Raw genomic sequence first — 16,520 nt, 5'->3', positions numbered from 1 at the left:
TCCAAGGGACCTTCCCGACACAGGGATTAAAACTATATCTCCTGCGTCACCTACATTGCAGACTGATTCTTTACCATCTGAGCCACGAGGGAAGCCCTTTCAAGGATATATACACAGGTACGTAAACGAATGATGTTATTGAAGGATGTGCTTGCTTAACAGTTGGGTAACAAAGATCTGGGAACATAATTAAGTTTAAGGAGCTAGAGGGAAAACTAAGTAACAAATTAAATTTTAAAATAAAGATTTGCATGGAGTGGTAGTATAATTTGATATTCACAAATGATTATTGCTTTCTAAATAAGTGCTTCTGAAAGTATAACAAGCACAACAGTAAAACTTTGTTGACATAGGTCTATTATTCCTTTGATTTCTCTGCTGATTACTTTATCAAGCCCGCTTTTTGGAAAGGTAGTTCAAAGACACACTTTCACATGCCACCACTGAACATTTGTTTTGATATACAGAGAAAAATCAAACCACCTTATCTGAAATAAATAAATTCGCCACCTTATTTCTATTCATTTCTATATGCTTGTGAAACAAATAAATTCTGAAATAAATAAATCATCTGAAATAAATTTGCCACCTTATTTCTATTGATCTCTATATGCTTGTGCTATGCCGTGTTGTGCTAAGTCACTTCATTCGTGTCCGACTCTTTGGGACCCTATGGACCATAGCTTGAAAGTCTCCTCTGTCCATGGGATTCTCCAGGCAAGAATACTGGAATGGGTTGCCATGCCCTTCTCCACGGTATCTTCCCAACCCAGGGATCAAACCCGAGTCTTGAACCTAGGTCTCTTAGTCTTCTGCATTGGCAGATGGGTTCTTTACCACTAGTGCCACCTGCGAAGCCCTCTCTATACTCTTATGTGGATTTATTTTTATTTATAAAATGCAGAACTAGCTGATGATAGATAGATAGATCCATAGAAAGATAGATCCTCTATTACAATGCAAAATCCACAAACAGTCCTGACTATGTCATATTCACAATTGTTTCCACACTCCCAGAATATTTTTCACAGAATAGGTGCTCAGTAAACAATTACTTCTAGATTTAAAATTAAACTGACTAAGGAAGATTTCTGGGCCTCCCTGGCAGCTCAGAGGTAAAGCGTCTGCCTGCAATGCAGAAGACCTGGGTTCAATCTCTGGGTTGGGAAGATCCCCTAGAAGGAAATGGCAACCCACTCCAGTACTCTTGCCTGGGAAATCCCATGGACGGAGAAGCCTGGTAGGCTACAGTCCATGGGGTCACAAAGAGTCAGACATGACTGAGTGACTTCACTTTCACTTTTCATTTTCAAGGAAGATTCAACTCTGGTCTTCCTCAAAATTTCTTGCTATCAATATAAAAAGCATGGGAAGTCTTAGAGTTAAGAAGGAAGGGCAAGTTCAAGGACCACAAAGGTGACAAGTTGCCTATGTGGTAGCTGGTCACAACCCTGTAGGTAGAAAGTGAAGGTAGGAAGAAGCACAAACTTGTTGGCTTGTTGATGGTTTCGCTCATGGAGATGTGTGTTACATTATATGAGTCTTCTCTATTTTAGTTGGCTCTATGATCATGGAAATACTCAACCAAACCAGCAGTGTCTCTGAGTTCATCCTCCTGGGACTCTCCTCCCGGCCTGAGGACCAGAAGCCACTCTTCAGCCTCTTCCTCATCATATACCTGGTCACCATAACAGGGAATGTGCTCACCATCCTGGCCATCCGCTCTGACCCCCATCTGCACACCCCCATGTATTTCTTCTTGAGTGTCCTGTCTTTCACTGACATTTGGTATACAACAAGCATTGTCCCCAAGATGCTAGTTGACTTCCTGTCAGAGAAGAAGACCATCTCCTATGCCGGGTGTCTCACTCAAATGTATTTTATATATGTTTTGGCTAACATTGACAGCTGTCTTCTTGTAGTCATGGCCTTTGACCGCTATGTGGCCATCTGTGACCCCTTCCACTATGTAACCATCATGAACCACCGCCGCTGTGTTCTGCTGGTGGCCTTCTCCTGCTCATTGCCTCATGTCCACTCACTCCTACATGTACTTTTGCTGAATCAGCTTACCTTCTGCAACTCCAATGTTGTCCATCACTTCCTCTGTGACATCAACCCTCTGCTGAAATTGTCCTGCTCCTCCATATTTGTCAACGATCTCACAATAAAGACAGAAGGACTGGTTGTTTTGGTGACCCCCTTCCTAGGCATTGGTTTCTCCTATGTGCGAATCTTCATTTCAGTTCTCCGGATCCCCTCAGCTGCAGGGAAACGCAAAGCCTTCTCCACCTGTGGCTCCCACTTGACTGTGGTAATCCTGTTTTATGGAAGCATCTTTTATGTCTATTTGCAGCCCTTGTCCAGCTACACTGTTCAGGACCGAGTGGCTACAATTGTCTACACAGTTCTGTCCTCCATGCTCAACCCTTTCATCTACAGTCTGAGAAACAAAGACATGAAGAGGGGCCTGGGGAAGCTGATGGCCAGGAGGAAATCCTAGCCAGAAGCTTTTTGGACATGTTCATGGGTGTTTCTGCTGGTTTCTGATATACACAACAAACTCTTGTAAGTTAGCAGGTATAAATCACATGTGTCATTGATGTTTGATTGTGCTCACTTCTTTAATGTTCAACTATAAACTACTGAGACTCTATTATGATTAGTAATAGGCTCAAGTTCTACCAAAGTCCTGATTCCAGTTTTCATATATCTACATCTCTCTTCCTACTGAAAGGTTGCACATGCTACGAGCCATGTGCGATGCTGGGACTCATGCCTCTGGAGGAGAGAATTCAATCTGGGGCCAGAGATGAGGCTTGATCACTAGAAGCTTTTGTGTAATAAACTTTTACTAATGTATGAAAGAGATAGAGAAAGCTTCTGACATAGACATCAGAAGGAGTCAGAAAGAGTGCCCCCTTGTTAGTTTTTAGCAAAGGGGTATAATATCAATAACCTCAGATATGCAGATGACACCACCCTTATGGCAGAAAGTGAAGAGGAACTAAAAAGCCTCTTGATGAAAGTGAAAGAGGAGAGTGAAAAAGTTGGCTTAAAGCTCAACATTCAGAAAACGAAGATCATGGCCATCTGGTCCCATCACTTCATGGGAAATAGATCGGGAAACAGTGGAAACAGTGTCAGACTTTATTTTTGGGGGCTCCAAAATCACTGCAGATGGTGATTGCAGCCATGATATTAAAAGACGCTTACTCCTCAGAAAGAAAGTTATGATCAACCTAGACAGCATATTAAAAACCAGAGACATTACTTTGCCAACAAAGGTCTGTCTAGTCAAGGCTATGATTTTTCCAGTAGTCAGGTATGCATATGAGAGTTGGACTGTGAAGAAAACTGAGTGCCGAAGAATTGATGCGTTTTTTTTCGTCAGTCAGCTGATTTTTGTTTTGTTTTTTTAATATAAATTTATTTATTTTAATTGGAGGTTAATTACTTTACAATTAAGGAATTGAATGGATGCTTTTGAACTGTGGTGTTGGAGAAGATTCTAGAGCGTCCCTTGGACTGCAAGGAGATCCAACCAGTCCATCCTAAAGGAGATCAGTCCTGGGTGTTCATTGGAAGGACTGATGCTGAAGCTGAAACTCCAATACATTGGTCACCTCATGCGAAGAGTTGACTTATTGGAAAAGATCCTGATGCTGGGAGGGATTGGGGACAGGAGGAGAAGAGGACGACAGAGGATGAGATGGCTGGGTGACATAACCAACTCGATGCACATGAGTTTGGGTAAACTCCGGGAGTTGGTGATGGACAGGGAGGCCTGGCGTGCTTCAATTCATGGGGTCACAAAGAGTCAAACATGACTGAGCGACTGAACTGAACTGATACACCTATTAACAAGCTGCTAATAAGAGAGAGGAAACACCTCAAAACTCAGAGAGTTGCACCAGGCCCCTCACCCACAACATGCATTTTAAGACAGCGTTGGCACAAGGTGAGTCATCCCCAGCCATAAAACAATTGATATGAATCTTTGCCGGGGTCCAGCCCCAGTGGATCCAGAGTGATTCGAAGGTGGGGGGACGGAGCCGGCGTCTTTGGAAAAATACATATTTAATCACAGATATAGAGAGATTAGAAATGGATAGTGTAGTAGGAAGATTAGTGGAGAAAAGGAGGCTGAATAACTTGGATTATGTGGAATAGCATCCATGCTCCAGATGGGAATTCAGCCAGAAAAATGGGAGCAAGAAAGAAGCGACATGGGGGAATCAGTCTTTCCGGAAACTGATCCGATGTCTTTATTTTGGGGTTTGCTTATATACCTTTTGTTATACATAGGGATGAATACAGAGTCACACGGGGGTCAGCAGTCCTGACCTTTATCAAAATCAGGTGCTTCACATAAATGTATAAAAAAAGGTCTTAGGGATATTACATCATCTTCTGGCCATGAGTGAGACCTGCTGACATTTTATGATCCTTTCTTTCTGATAACCAAAAAACTTATTTCTTCCAAGGGTGTTTTTTCTTAAACCAGGCACCACCCTCCAAATAAAGTTACATTCCTATAGGGTGAGGGTGTAGTGAGTTACAATCAAGAAAGGAATTTATTTAACCCAAGGTTAACATGATTAGTCTTAAAGGTTAATACTTATTTCTTCCTATATGCTAGTTATATTCATTATAAGGACAGGGAACATGGAGATTTAGCAGCAAACATCAGCCCAACAAATGAAAATCCTTTCACCAATGCTCCTCTTAAGATCTGTTTAGTCTTAAGATATGATAAAGTTACATTCTTACATAGCAAGGACACAGTGATTTATAACAAAGTACAGTGATCTATTACAAAAGAGAAAATCCATTAACTCAAAAAGTCTAGTATTGCTAACATCAAAAACTACTATATTTCCTTTTCTATATTCCAAATACATTGATTAATATATTCCCAAGTGCCTAAGGATATGGAGGCCTGGCAGCAATCATTGACTCAACAAGAAGAAAAAGCCCTATGCTAATTAAGACTCTCAAAATACTCCAAAACTCTCTGTGCTGTTTATGGTTGAGAGGTAGTAAACAATCATGTGGCAGGAGTATGGATAATCCTGTCACACAAGCTAGTCTGTCAGCAGAGAGGTTTGACCTGAGATATCCTTGTCCCACCCAGAGCAGGGAATTAGCAGCAATTATTGACACAACAAATGAAAAACCCTTCACCAATATAATTCCTAACCAACCCACTATACTAATAATTTCTAACTCCCCAAAATAATTTGCCTTTAGGAAGTCTAAAACATCTCGTGCCTCTCAGATTGGGAGGCTGTAAATCACATGTGGCCGGACTAACCTATACAGGTGGGCTAGATAACCTTCAGAGCAGTCCGTAAGCTGAAACACTCTTGTCACGCCCAAGAATTTTTATTGCCTTGGAGCTGCACGTTTACTCCTTCTCCGAGAGAAACGGTTATGGGGGAGAGCCCCCCGTAAAGTCAGAGGTGTAGGTGAGAGCATAAAACAGACTCTGGTTTTGGGGTAGATGCTCGGGAACAGGGGGTTTCCTGAGGCTTGATCACGCCTTTGCGTATGCCAAGCCTCGTTCCTCATGACCTTTGCCATGGGCGGAGTTCCTCACGCTGGCCCCCGGCAAATCTTGAAGAAAGGCAGATTTCTAAGAAAATCCATAGTTCATTAACAAGCTAAGGAAAGACACTTGCATGAGAAAAACGCATTGGTTAGCTCAAGGTTTGAGATAAAGTCAAGTTCAGGTGGAACCAGTCATCACCATGGTGGAACCAATGGTTCAGGTGGTTCAGGTGGAACCAATTCTTTATTAAAGAAATTTCTTTAATTTTGTGTAGAGGAGGAAAAAAAATGTCTGCCACTTGCAGTTTGTTTCCTCCTGCCTCTTGGGGTGGAGACGGTAATGGCACCCCACTCCCGTACTCTTGATTGAAAAATCCCATGGATGGAGGAGCCTGGTAGGCTGTAGTCCATGGGATCGTGAAGAGTCGGACACAACTGAGTGACTTCACTTTCACTTTTCACTTTCATACATTGGAGAAGGAAATGGCAACCCACTCCAGTATTCTTGCCCGGAGAATCCTGGGGACGGGGGAGCCTGGTGGGCTGCCGTCTATGGGGTCACACAGAGTTGGACACGACTGAAGCGACTTAGCAGCAGCAGCAGCAGCAGCCTCTTGGGGACCTCTGGCCTTCCTCAGTTCAGTTCAGTTCAGTCACTAAGTTGTGTCCGATTCTACGACCCCATGGACTGCAGCAAGACAGGCCTCGCTGTCCATCACCAACTCCCAGAGTTTACTCAAACTCATGTCCATTGAGTTGGTGATGCAATCCAATCATTTCATCCTGTTGTCCCCTTCTCCTCCCACCTTCAATCTTTCCAAGCATCAGAGTCTTTTCAAATGAGCCGGTTCTTCGCATCAGGTGGCCAAAGTATTGGAGTTTCAGCTTCAGCATCAGTCCTTCCAATGAATGTTCAGGACTGATTTCCTTTAAATTGGTTGGATCTCCTTGCAGTCCAAGGGACTCTCAAGAGTCTTCTCCAACACCACAGTTCAAAAGCATCAGTTCTTCGGCACTCAGCTTTCTTTATAGTCCAACTCTCACATTCATACATGACTACTGGAAAAATCATAGCTTTGACTACATGGACCTTTGTTAGCTAAGTAATGTTTCTGTGTTTTAATATGCTGTCTAGGTTGGTCATAACTTTTCTTCCAAGGAGGAAGCGTCTTTTAATTTCATGGCTGCAATCACCATCTACAGTGATTTTGGAGCCCCCCAAAATAAAGTCTGTCACTGTTTCCATTGTTTTCCCATCTATTTGCCATGAAGTGTTGGGACCAGATGCTATGATCTCAGTTTTCTGAATATTGAGTTTTAAGCCAACTTTTTCAGACTCCCTACCAAGGCTTTAACACTCTCATTACCTTTCTCTTCTCCAGGAACCCACATCTTTATTCATTTGCTCTAAGTGCTGTTGAAACCTTTGTCTTCCCACAAAATTTCCTGAAACTGATTTATATCTGACCAATGACTTTTGATTCCCTTAATATCCTTCAGTTTTCAGTGTAATTTCTGTGATTAACTTTTTGAACGTCATTGCAGTGATTCAGAAAGAGAGAAGGAGAGAGACAGAGACAAGATTGAGGCTCTTATAAAACTGAAACTTCCACCAAGTGAGCAATGTGCCTAGGGCAACAGTTACACAGAGATTGTGCCTCTTCCTTCTTCCATATTTTTGACAGCACAATGTTCTGGGTTCTGTAGTCATCAAAAGCCTAACTCAGCCCCACTTAGCCAAGTGACCTAGTAGTTCAGTACTCAACTGCCCTGATAATCAGGCCAGGGTGCATGGGGCTGAGTTGCCTCTGGGCCTTTAACCTGGTCATCTGGTATTTGTTCCTCCAGGCACTGGTGTTATCCTTTCTCTTAGCTTCAGTTTCCCTTAGAGATTCCCTATTGCCACCATCATAACCATCCAGATCTTCCTGTGCCCCAGGAAAGAGTTGTTGTATGAACTTAGAATTAATTATTCTAAGGAAAATATTAAAACGCATAAGTGAATGTTAAATGCAAACAAAACTAGGAGCTTCTTGAACCAGACAGAGACATACTGGGGTGCTCTGGGAAGTAGAGTCATCTAGGCAAGGACTTTGTTCTGTTCGCTTTGTTTCTTCCTTTATTTTCTATTATTACTCAGTGATTTTAGACTTTATTTTTTAATCTGAATATTTTATCATTTATTATTCTTCCTGAACCTATTATTCAATAGGTCTCATGTGGGCCTGTGAATCTGCATTTTAAGGAGCACCTCCTAGAAAGACTAATCTGGACTTTTTGTGGGAAACTGCATGACTGAAAATTTCTGACCACTCCCTATGTCCTGCTCTTTGTATTTCTGGACTTATGCTTTCAGTAATCCTATAATCTACATGTATACAGATACTCACTGATTGCAGCATTTTTCATGATAGAAAAAATTAGAAAAGTTAGAAATAATCTAAAAGCCTATCAATAGAGAGATAGATAAACAGTGGTTCAGTTTTTCCACAGAAAGAAATGACATATAATAGGTACAAATAAGGAGGTATATCTCTAGCACTGACCTGAAAAGGCATTATGAATATACACCAAAATGTTTATAAGTAAACCTATATGGTAAAATAAATAAATAAAAGTGTATATATATGTGTGTGTGTGTGTGTGTGTGTCTGTGTCTGTGTGTCTGTGTGTCTGTGTGTCTGTGTATGTGTGTGACGGTACATTTTTGTGTATCTGGTGAAATTATATACCAAGTAAGAAAATATACCCTTATAAACACACAGTTCAGTTCAGTCACTCAGTCATGTCCAACTCTTTGCAACTCCATGGACTACAGCACGGCAGTCCTGTCCATCAAAAACTCCTGGAATTTACTCAAACTCATGTCTATTGAGTCAGTGATGCCATGCAACCATCTCATCCTCTGTCGTCCCCTTCTCCTCCTGCCCTCAATCTTTCCCAGCATCAGGGTCTTTCAAATGAGTCAGTTCTTCACATCAGGTGGCCGAAGAACTGGAGTTTCAGCTTCAACATCAGTCCTTCCAATGAATATTCAGGACTGATTTCCTTTAGGATGGACTGGTTGGATCTCCTTGCAATCCAAGGGTCTCTCAAGGGTATTCTACAATACCACAGTTCAAAATAATCAACTCTTTGGTGCTCAGTTTTCTTCATAGTTCAACTCTCACATCCATGCATGACTGCTGGAAAAACCATAGCCTTGACTAGATGGATCTTTGTCAGCAAAGTAATGTCTCTGTTTTTTAATATGTTCTCTAGGTTGGTCATAACTTTCCTTCCAAGGAGTAAGCGTCTTATAATTTCATGGCTGCAGTCTCCATCTGCAGTGATTTTGGAGCCCAAAAAATTAAAGTCTGTCACTGTTTCCACTGTTTGCCCATCTATTTCCCATGAAGTGATGGGACTGGAGGCCATGATCTTAGTTTTCTGAATGTTGAACTTTAAGCTAACTTTTTCACTCTCCTCTTTCACTTTCATCAAGAGGCTTTTTAGCTCCTCTTCACTTTCTGCCATAAGGGTGGTGTCATCTGCATATCTGAGGTTATTGATATTTCTCCCGGCAAACTTGATTCCAGCTTGTGCTTCTTCCAGTCCAGCGTTTCTCATGATGTACTCTGCATAGAAGTTAAATAAGCAGAGTGACAATATACAGCCTCGATGTACTCCTTTTCCTATTTGGAACCAGTCTGTTGTTCCATGTTCAGTTCTAACTGTTGCTTCCTGACCTGCATACAGATTTCTCAAGAGGCAGGTCAGGTGGTCTGGTATTCCCATCTCTTTCAGAATTTTCCACAGTTTATTGTGATCCACACAGTCAAAGGCTTTGGCATAGTCAATAAAGCAGACATAGATGTTTTTCTGGAACTCTCTTGCTTTTTTGATGATCCAGCGGATGTTGGCAATTTGATCTCTGGTTCCTCTGCCTTTTCTAAAACCAGCTTGAACATCAGGGAGTTCACGGTTCACGTATTGCTGAAGTCTGGCTTGGTTGGCAGCTGCCTTCTGGCAGTCATGGCCTTTGACCATTATGTGGCCATCTGTGACCCCTTCCACTATGTCACCATCATGAGCCACCACCGCTGTGTCCTGCTGGTGGCCATCTCCTGCTCATTGCCTCACCTCCACTCACTCCTACACATACTTTTGTTGAATCAGCTCAACTTCTGTGACTCCAGTGTTGTCCACCACTTCCTCTGTGACATCAACCCTCTGCTGAAATTGTCCTGCTCCTCCATATTTGTCAATGATCTCACAATAAAGACAGAAGGACTGGTGTTTTGGTGACCCCCTTCCTATGCATTGTTTTCTCGAATGTGCGAATCCTTGTAGCAATTCTCAGGGTCCTCTCAGATGCAGGGAAACGCAAAGCCTTGACCTGTGGCTCCCACTTTACTGTGGTGATTCTGTTTTATGGAAGCATATTTTATGTCTATTTACAGCCCTTGTCCAGCTACACTGCTCAGGACCGAGTAGCTACAATAGTCAACATGGTCCTGTCCTCCATGCTCAACCCTTTCATCTATAGTTTGAGAAACAAAGACATGAAGAGGGGCCTGGGGAAGCTGATGGGCAGGAGGAAATCCTATCCAGAATCTTTCTGGACATGTTCATAGGTTTTGCTGCTGGTTTCTGATACACACAACAAACTCTTGTAAGTCAGCAGGTATGACTCACACATGGCATAGATGTTGAAATGTGCCCACTTGTTTACACATACAACAATCAACCATGGAGACTTTATGATGATTCAGTATTAGGATCCAGGTCTACCAGAATCTTGACTTCCAGTTTTCATATATCTACATCTCTCTTCCTACCTTCCTCTTCTTCAGGAAACCACATCTTTAATTGCTTTAAGTGCTGTTGAAACCTTTGTCTTTACCCCAAATTTCCTGTGACTGATTTACATCTGTTCAATGACTTTTGATTCCCTTAATATCCTTCTGCTTTTAGTGAAATTTCTGTGATGAACTAATTTTTTGAAAATCATTGCAGTGATTTAGTAAAAAGAAGCATTTAGACGGAGAGTGACAAGATTGAGATCTATAAAACTGAAACTTCCATCAAGTGAGGAATGTGTCTGGTCCAACAGTTAAACAGGGATTGTGCCTCTTCCTTCTTCCATATTTTTGACAACAGGATGTTCTGGGCTCTGTAGTGATCAAAAGTTCAACTCTTAGCCCTGCTTAGTTAAGTGACCTATTAGTTCAGCACACAACTGCCCTGATAATCAGACCAGGGTGCATGAGGCTGAGTTGCCTCTGGCACTCTAGTCATCTGGTATCTGTGCCTCAAGGCACTGGTCTTGGCCCCTCTCTTAGCTTCAGTTCCCCTTAGAGATTCCCCTATTGCCACCATCATAACCATCCACATCTGTCTGCTTCCCAGGGGAAGAGTTGTATGTACTTAGAATTATTCTCAGCAGCTTTTGAGCAGAGACTTACAACTCATATGTGAACACTGAAGGCAGATATAACTAAGAGCTCCCAGTACAATGCAGAGATATATTAGGCTGCTCTGGGAAGTAGAGAGTCAGAAGGCAGATATAACTAAGAGCTCCCAGTACAATGCAGAGATATATTAGGCTGCTCTGGGAAGTAGAGAGTCATCTAGACAAGGACTTTATTCTCTTCATTTTTGTTTCATCTTTTATTCTCCATTATTTACTCTGTGATGTTAGGCTTTATTTCATAACAGTATTTTATCATTTATTAATACTATTCTCCTACCTTATTCCCAGGGTTATTATTCAGTAGGTCACATGTGGGGCTTGTGAATCTGCACTTTAATAAGCAACTCCTAGAGAAAACTAACCAGGACTTTTTTTTTTAATTGTATTTGTTTATTTTTGTTGTGCTGGGTCTTCGTTGCTGCATGGGTTTTCCCCAGTTGCTGTGAACAAGACTACTCTTCCTCTGTGCAGGGGCTTCTCACTGTGGGGGCTTTGCTTGTTGCAGAGCACGGGCTCTAGGAACACTCAGGTTCAGTAATTGTAGAGCACGGTCTCAGTTGCTCTGCAGTGTGTGTAATCTTCTTGGATCAGGACTCAAATCCATGTTCCCTGCCTTGGCAGGTGGATTCTCAACCACTGGAACCACCAAGGAAAACTCTAAACTGGTCTTTTTGTGAGAAGCTTCATAACTGAAATTTTCTGATCACTCCTTATGTCCCATTGTTCAAATTTCTTAAACCCATGCCTCTAGTAATACTCTATGAACTGTATAAAGCTACATGTAAAGAGACACTCGCTGCTTCCAGCATTGTTTATGAAAGTAAAAAATTAGAAAAATTAGAAACAACCAGATGTCCATCAATAGAGAATTAGATAAATAATGGTGTCCTTTTTCCATAGAAAGAATATGTAATAGTTACAAATAATGAGATGTATATCTATTACTGACCTGAAAAGCTCTTATGAATACAAAACAAAATGTTTAAGAGAAAGGTTGCTAAGATAAATATATATGAATGTGTATATACACTTGAGTATATAGAAGTGGATATGTTTGTGTTACTGGTGAGATTATTAATATATGCTATTAATATATTAAGAAAAAAATCATCACATTAAAAATAGTTAACTCAACATCATAAAATTGTGTATGAGGTGCGTTGTTGGATTTAATGTTTGAATATATTGTTTCCCTATTTCTGGATAAAAAGTAAATTAATAACCTGTATTAAATTTTTTAATAAAATATTTAAATCGAGGGAAGAACAATGGACTAAGAACAATGAACTAATAATGCTTGCTTTTTAATTCATGCATATTTGTATTGTTGGAATTTATTGAAGGGACATGTATTTTTTATCTAATTAAAGCATTAATCACTAAGACAATTGTAACAAAATCTTCTGCTCTTCTGTTCATCTTCATCATTTATATTTTGCTTAATCCATTTTGAGTTTATTTTTCTGTATGGTGTTAGAAAGTGTTCTAGTTTCATTCTTTTACAAGTGGTTGACCAGTTTTCCCAGCACCATTTGTTAAAGAAATCGTCTTTTCTCCATTATATATTCCTGCCTCCTTTGTCAAAGATAAGGTGTCCATGGGTGAGTGGATTTATCTCTAGGCTTCCTATTTTGTTCCATTGATCTATATTTTTGTCTTTGTGCCAGGACCATCTGTCTTGATGACTGTATCTTTGTAGTATTTATTGCTGTATTTTGCTTAAACAGCAATAATTTCATGCCAGCATAGAAAAGAGGAGATATAAAGGAAGTCAGATCAGTAAAGGAACCCTCCATTCAGTGTCCTGATTCTCATACTGGGAGGAACTAAATAAAGATGAAACACTTGGTGCATGCAGCAATCACAATTCACACAAAGTAGAGTTATCAGCATCAACACTTTGGCTTTGGAAGAGAAAATCTTGATCTTCACATTTTTCTTCAAGACTAAGCATGACCATGGACCTATGACTATGTCCCTTGCGTCAGTTTGAGTGAAGTCCAAGAATGTTCATTTCTAACAAGTCCTCAGGTGATATGACATACTAAGAAATAATACCGTGAGAATCACTAGTCTGCCAGACATCAAGGCTCATGGTATACCTATGATAATTAAGGCTCTGTGGATACTGGTGAAGGGCCAGACAACAAGACAGCTAGCATATGATCGCGAACCCAGAAATACACCCACACAATGGTATACACTTGACTTGTGAAGGAGGCACTGAAGAGCATCTTTTCATGAATGGAGCTAAGAGTGTTGGACATTCACATGGAAAAATAAAACTGGATTTCTACCACACACCATATGCAGAACTTAACCCCTGATGAATTACAAACTTACATGTGAAAGTTCAGTTCAGTTCAGTTCAGTCACTCAGTCGTGTCCAACTCTTCGCGACCCCATGAATCGCAACACGCCAGGCCCCCCGGTCCATCACCAACTCCCGGAGTTCACTCAGACTCACGTCCATCAACTCAGTGATGTCATCCAGCCATCTCATCCTCTGTCGTCCCCTTCTCCTCCTGCCCCCAATCCCTCCCAGCATCAGAGTCTTTTCCAATGAGTCAACTCTTCACGTGAGGTGGCCAAAGTACTGGAGCTTCAGCTTTAGCATCATTCCTTCCAAAGAAATCCCAGGGTTGATCTCCTTCAGAATGGACTGGTTGGATCTCCTTACAGTCCAAGGGACTCTCAAGAGTCTTCTCCAACACCACAGTTCAAAAGCATCAGTTCTTCAGAGCTCAGCCTTCCTCACAGTCCAACTCTCACATCCATACATGACCACAGGAAAAACCATAGCCTTGACTAGACGGACCTTAGTCGGCAAAGTAATGCCTCTGCTTTTGAATATGCTATCTAGGTTGGTCATAACTTTTCTTCCAAGGAGTAAGCATCTTTTAATTTCATGGCTGCACTCACCATCTGCAGTGAAGCTATTAGTTTTGAGAATATAATATAGGAGACTATCTTTGTCTTCTTAAGATAGGAAAATGTTTCTTCAATAAGAAACAGAAAGAAAGCACTAACCATAAAAGAAAATAGTAAACTGTGTTAAAACCAAAGGACATCATAGAAGAAAAAGACAAATAACAGAATGGTAAATTATATTTGAAATTCACAAAACCAACAAAACACTCAGATTAAGAGTATATAAATATCCCAAGAAATCAGCAAGAAAAGCAGGCAGAGCCAGGAGTTGAGGGGGATGGGCATCCATGAAAAAGAATTGAATAAACATTTCACAAAAGAGAACGAAATCTAAATGAACAATAATCATGAAAAGATGCTACATTTCATTAATTATCAGGGAAATTCAAATGAATCACAATGGGAAGCCATTGCACACCAATAGATTACAAAAATTAGAATTCTGAGGATACTATTAAGGGTTTAAAAAATATTTAGAAATATAAAGTTGTGCTCTAGTATGTGTGTGTGTTAGTTGCTCAGTGGTTCCAACTCTTCACGATCCCATGGACTGTAACTCATCAGTCTACTTTGCCCATGAAATTTTCCAGGCAAGAATACTGGAGTGGGTTGCCACTCCCTTCTCCAGGGGATCTCCCTGACCCAGGGATTGAACTTTGGTCTCGTGCACTGCAGGCAGATTCTTTACCATATGATCCACCAGGCAAGTAGAAATATAAACTGGTGCAGTCAATTTGGGAAACAATTTGTTATCATCTTTGTAGTATAGATAAAGATACAGTATGGTGACTCGGGTTAACAAGACTATGTTATATATTTGAAGTTGTTATGACAATAGATTTTAAAAGCTGTCACTACAAAAATCATAACTATGTATGTTAACTATCATTATTATGGTAATCATTTTGTAATAAAAACATCTATCAAATCACTGTGTTGGACATCTTAAGCAGTGTTATATGTCCATTATATCTCAATAAAGCTGGAAAAAATAAATGATACTTGTCAAGAGGATGAATGAATAGAAAGAAAGACAGACACATGAATAGTAAGTGGAGAAGACAAGACCCAAAGCCAAGACTTTCTGTCTCTACATTATTTACTCTTAATATGTAGACTCAAGTTTTAAAACTGAACTCACCACTAAGGAAAAGTACACATGGGTATTGCATGAGGCAGTGGTTTATTTTGAGGGCAGTAGCCAAATCCTGTAACTTTGCTATGGATGATGTTCACCAAAATACACCAGATTTTCTGTATAAAATTCAAAAGGAAGTTTTCTCATATTTTCATGCCAAGAAGCCGTGTTATCCTCGTTTAGTAAAGGAAGAACCTGAGGTTTCTATAGGCTAAGTAACTTCTTCAACGTAACTACTAACAGAAAAGGGTAGTATGCTAATAAATATCTCTTTTCCTCCACACTAAAAATCGGGATTTCTTTGGAGGGAATGATGCTGGAGCTGAAACTCCAGTACTTGGGGCACCTCATCCGAAGAGTTGACTCACTGGAAAAGACTCTGATGCTGGGAGGGATTGAGGGCAGGAGGAGGAGAGGACAACAGAGGATGAGATGGCTGGATGGCATAACTGACTTGATGGACGCGAGTCTGAGTGAACTCTGGGAGTTGGTGATGGACAGGGAGGCCTGGCGTGCTGTGATTCATGGGGTTGCAAAGAGTCGGACATGACTGAACGACTGAACTGAACTGAACTGAAACATCAAACACTCCTCTAAGACTAAATTCTGAAAACACATGTATTTTTATCCAGTGCCCATTTGTTACATATGACAATATCCTTTGCATGGCTCTGGGCTTTAAACATACATGCACATTAACTGCATACCACATGGAAAAATATCTAGTCCACATGCCAACCCAGATACTGGAAAGCACAGACACTGAAAGCACGTAGATCTACCACTGCATTCCCTGAAAGCTTTAACCTTCCAATATATTAACCTATGACTTGCCAGGATCTAGAATACAGCTTGGTCCACAATTGAATCTCCTAAAATAAAAATATTCATCCCCATGAGTATTTGTCCATATAAAACATAGTTGGGGAAGCTGAAGCATGTCCATGAGATAGTGCACTAAGATTCAGAAGATCTGACATTAGTCCCAACATCTGAACAGGAAATCTCAAGGGTCCCCTGTCCCCCTGGAGTCAGCAGTGCTGGCTGTGATTACCCTTCTGCTTTCTCTGCATACAGGGATCCCAGGACAAACTCTCCAGAGAAGTCATCACACCTCAACTCCCTCAGCCTAACAAGCACCCCAGAGGCCAGCTGAGCAGATCTGACATTCGTGAGAAGCTGGCTGGGCTTCCACAGTCAGGAGAGTCCTCCCACTTGAGTCAGAGCATCTCTGCCTTCTGAGATCTGGAGCTGGCAGAAGCAGCAGTGAGCCAGGGACCAGGTGTTAGGAAAGAAGTGGGGGTTGAGGTCAGGGAAGGGAAACGTGTTATCCCTTTGGAGCAGTATCTCAGCTCCTCCTCCATCCCTGCTTCTCTCCTTGTCGATCAGTACAGAAGTTCGTGGGAGACACATGCAGAAGCTGAACTTGGGCTGAGAAGCAGA

General features: G+C 41.1%; 1 protein-coding gene and 1 pseudogene across 1 annotated transcript; both read left to right on the top strand.

The window, feature by feature from the left end:
* The first annotated feature begins 1,564 nt into the window (after positions 1 to 1,564).
* Positions 1,565 to 2,503, top strand: LOC128056035 (olfactory receptor 1L8-like). The gene has a single exon (XM_052648685.1). The coding sequence runs from the start codon at positions 1,565 to 1,567 to the stop codon at positions 2,501 to 2,503; it is 939 nt and encodes a 312-aa protein (XP_052504645.1).
* A 4,841-nt stretch (positions 2,504 to 7,344) lies between these two features.
* LOC128055737 (olfactory receptor 1L8-like) lies at positions 7,345 to 10,169 on the top strand (annotated as a pseudogene).
* Positions 10,170 to 16,520: the final 6,351 nt, after the last annotated feature.

This window comes from Budorcas taxicolor, chromosome 11 (assembly GCF_023091745.1).
Source record: "Budorcas taxicolor isolate Tak-1 chromosome 11, Takin1.1, whole genome shotgun sequence".
NCBI classification, from domain to species: Eukaryota; Metazoa; Chordata; class Mammalia; order Artiodactyla; family Bovidae; genus Budorcas; species Budorcas taxicolor.
Note: the sequence above shows the minus strand (reverse complement) of the source record. Positions and strands in the feature narration are given on the sequence as shown.

Bases quoted from the DNA above. Each gene is read 5' to 3' on its own strand.
- LOC128056035 (XM_052648685.1), top strand. From the start codon at position 1,565: ATGATCATGGAAATACTCAACCAAACCAGCAGTGTCTCTGAGTTCATC.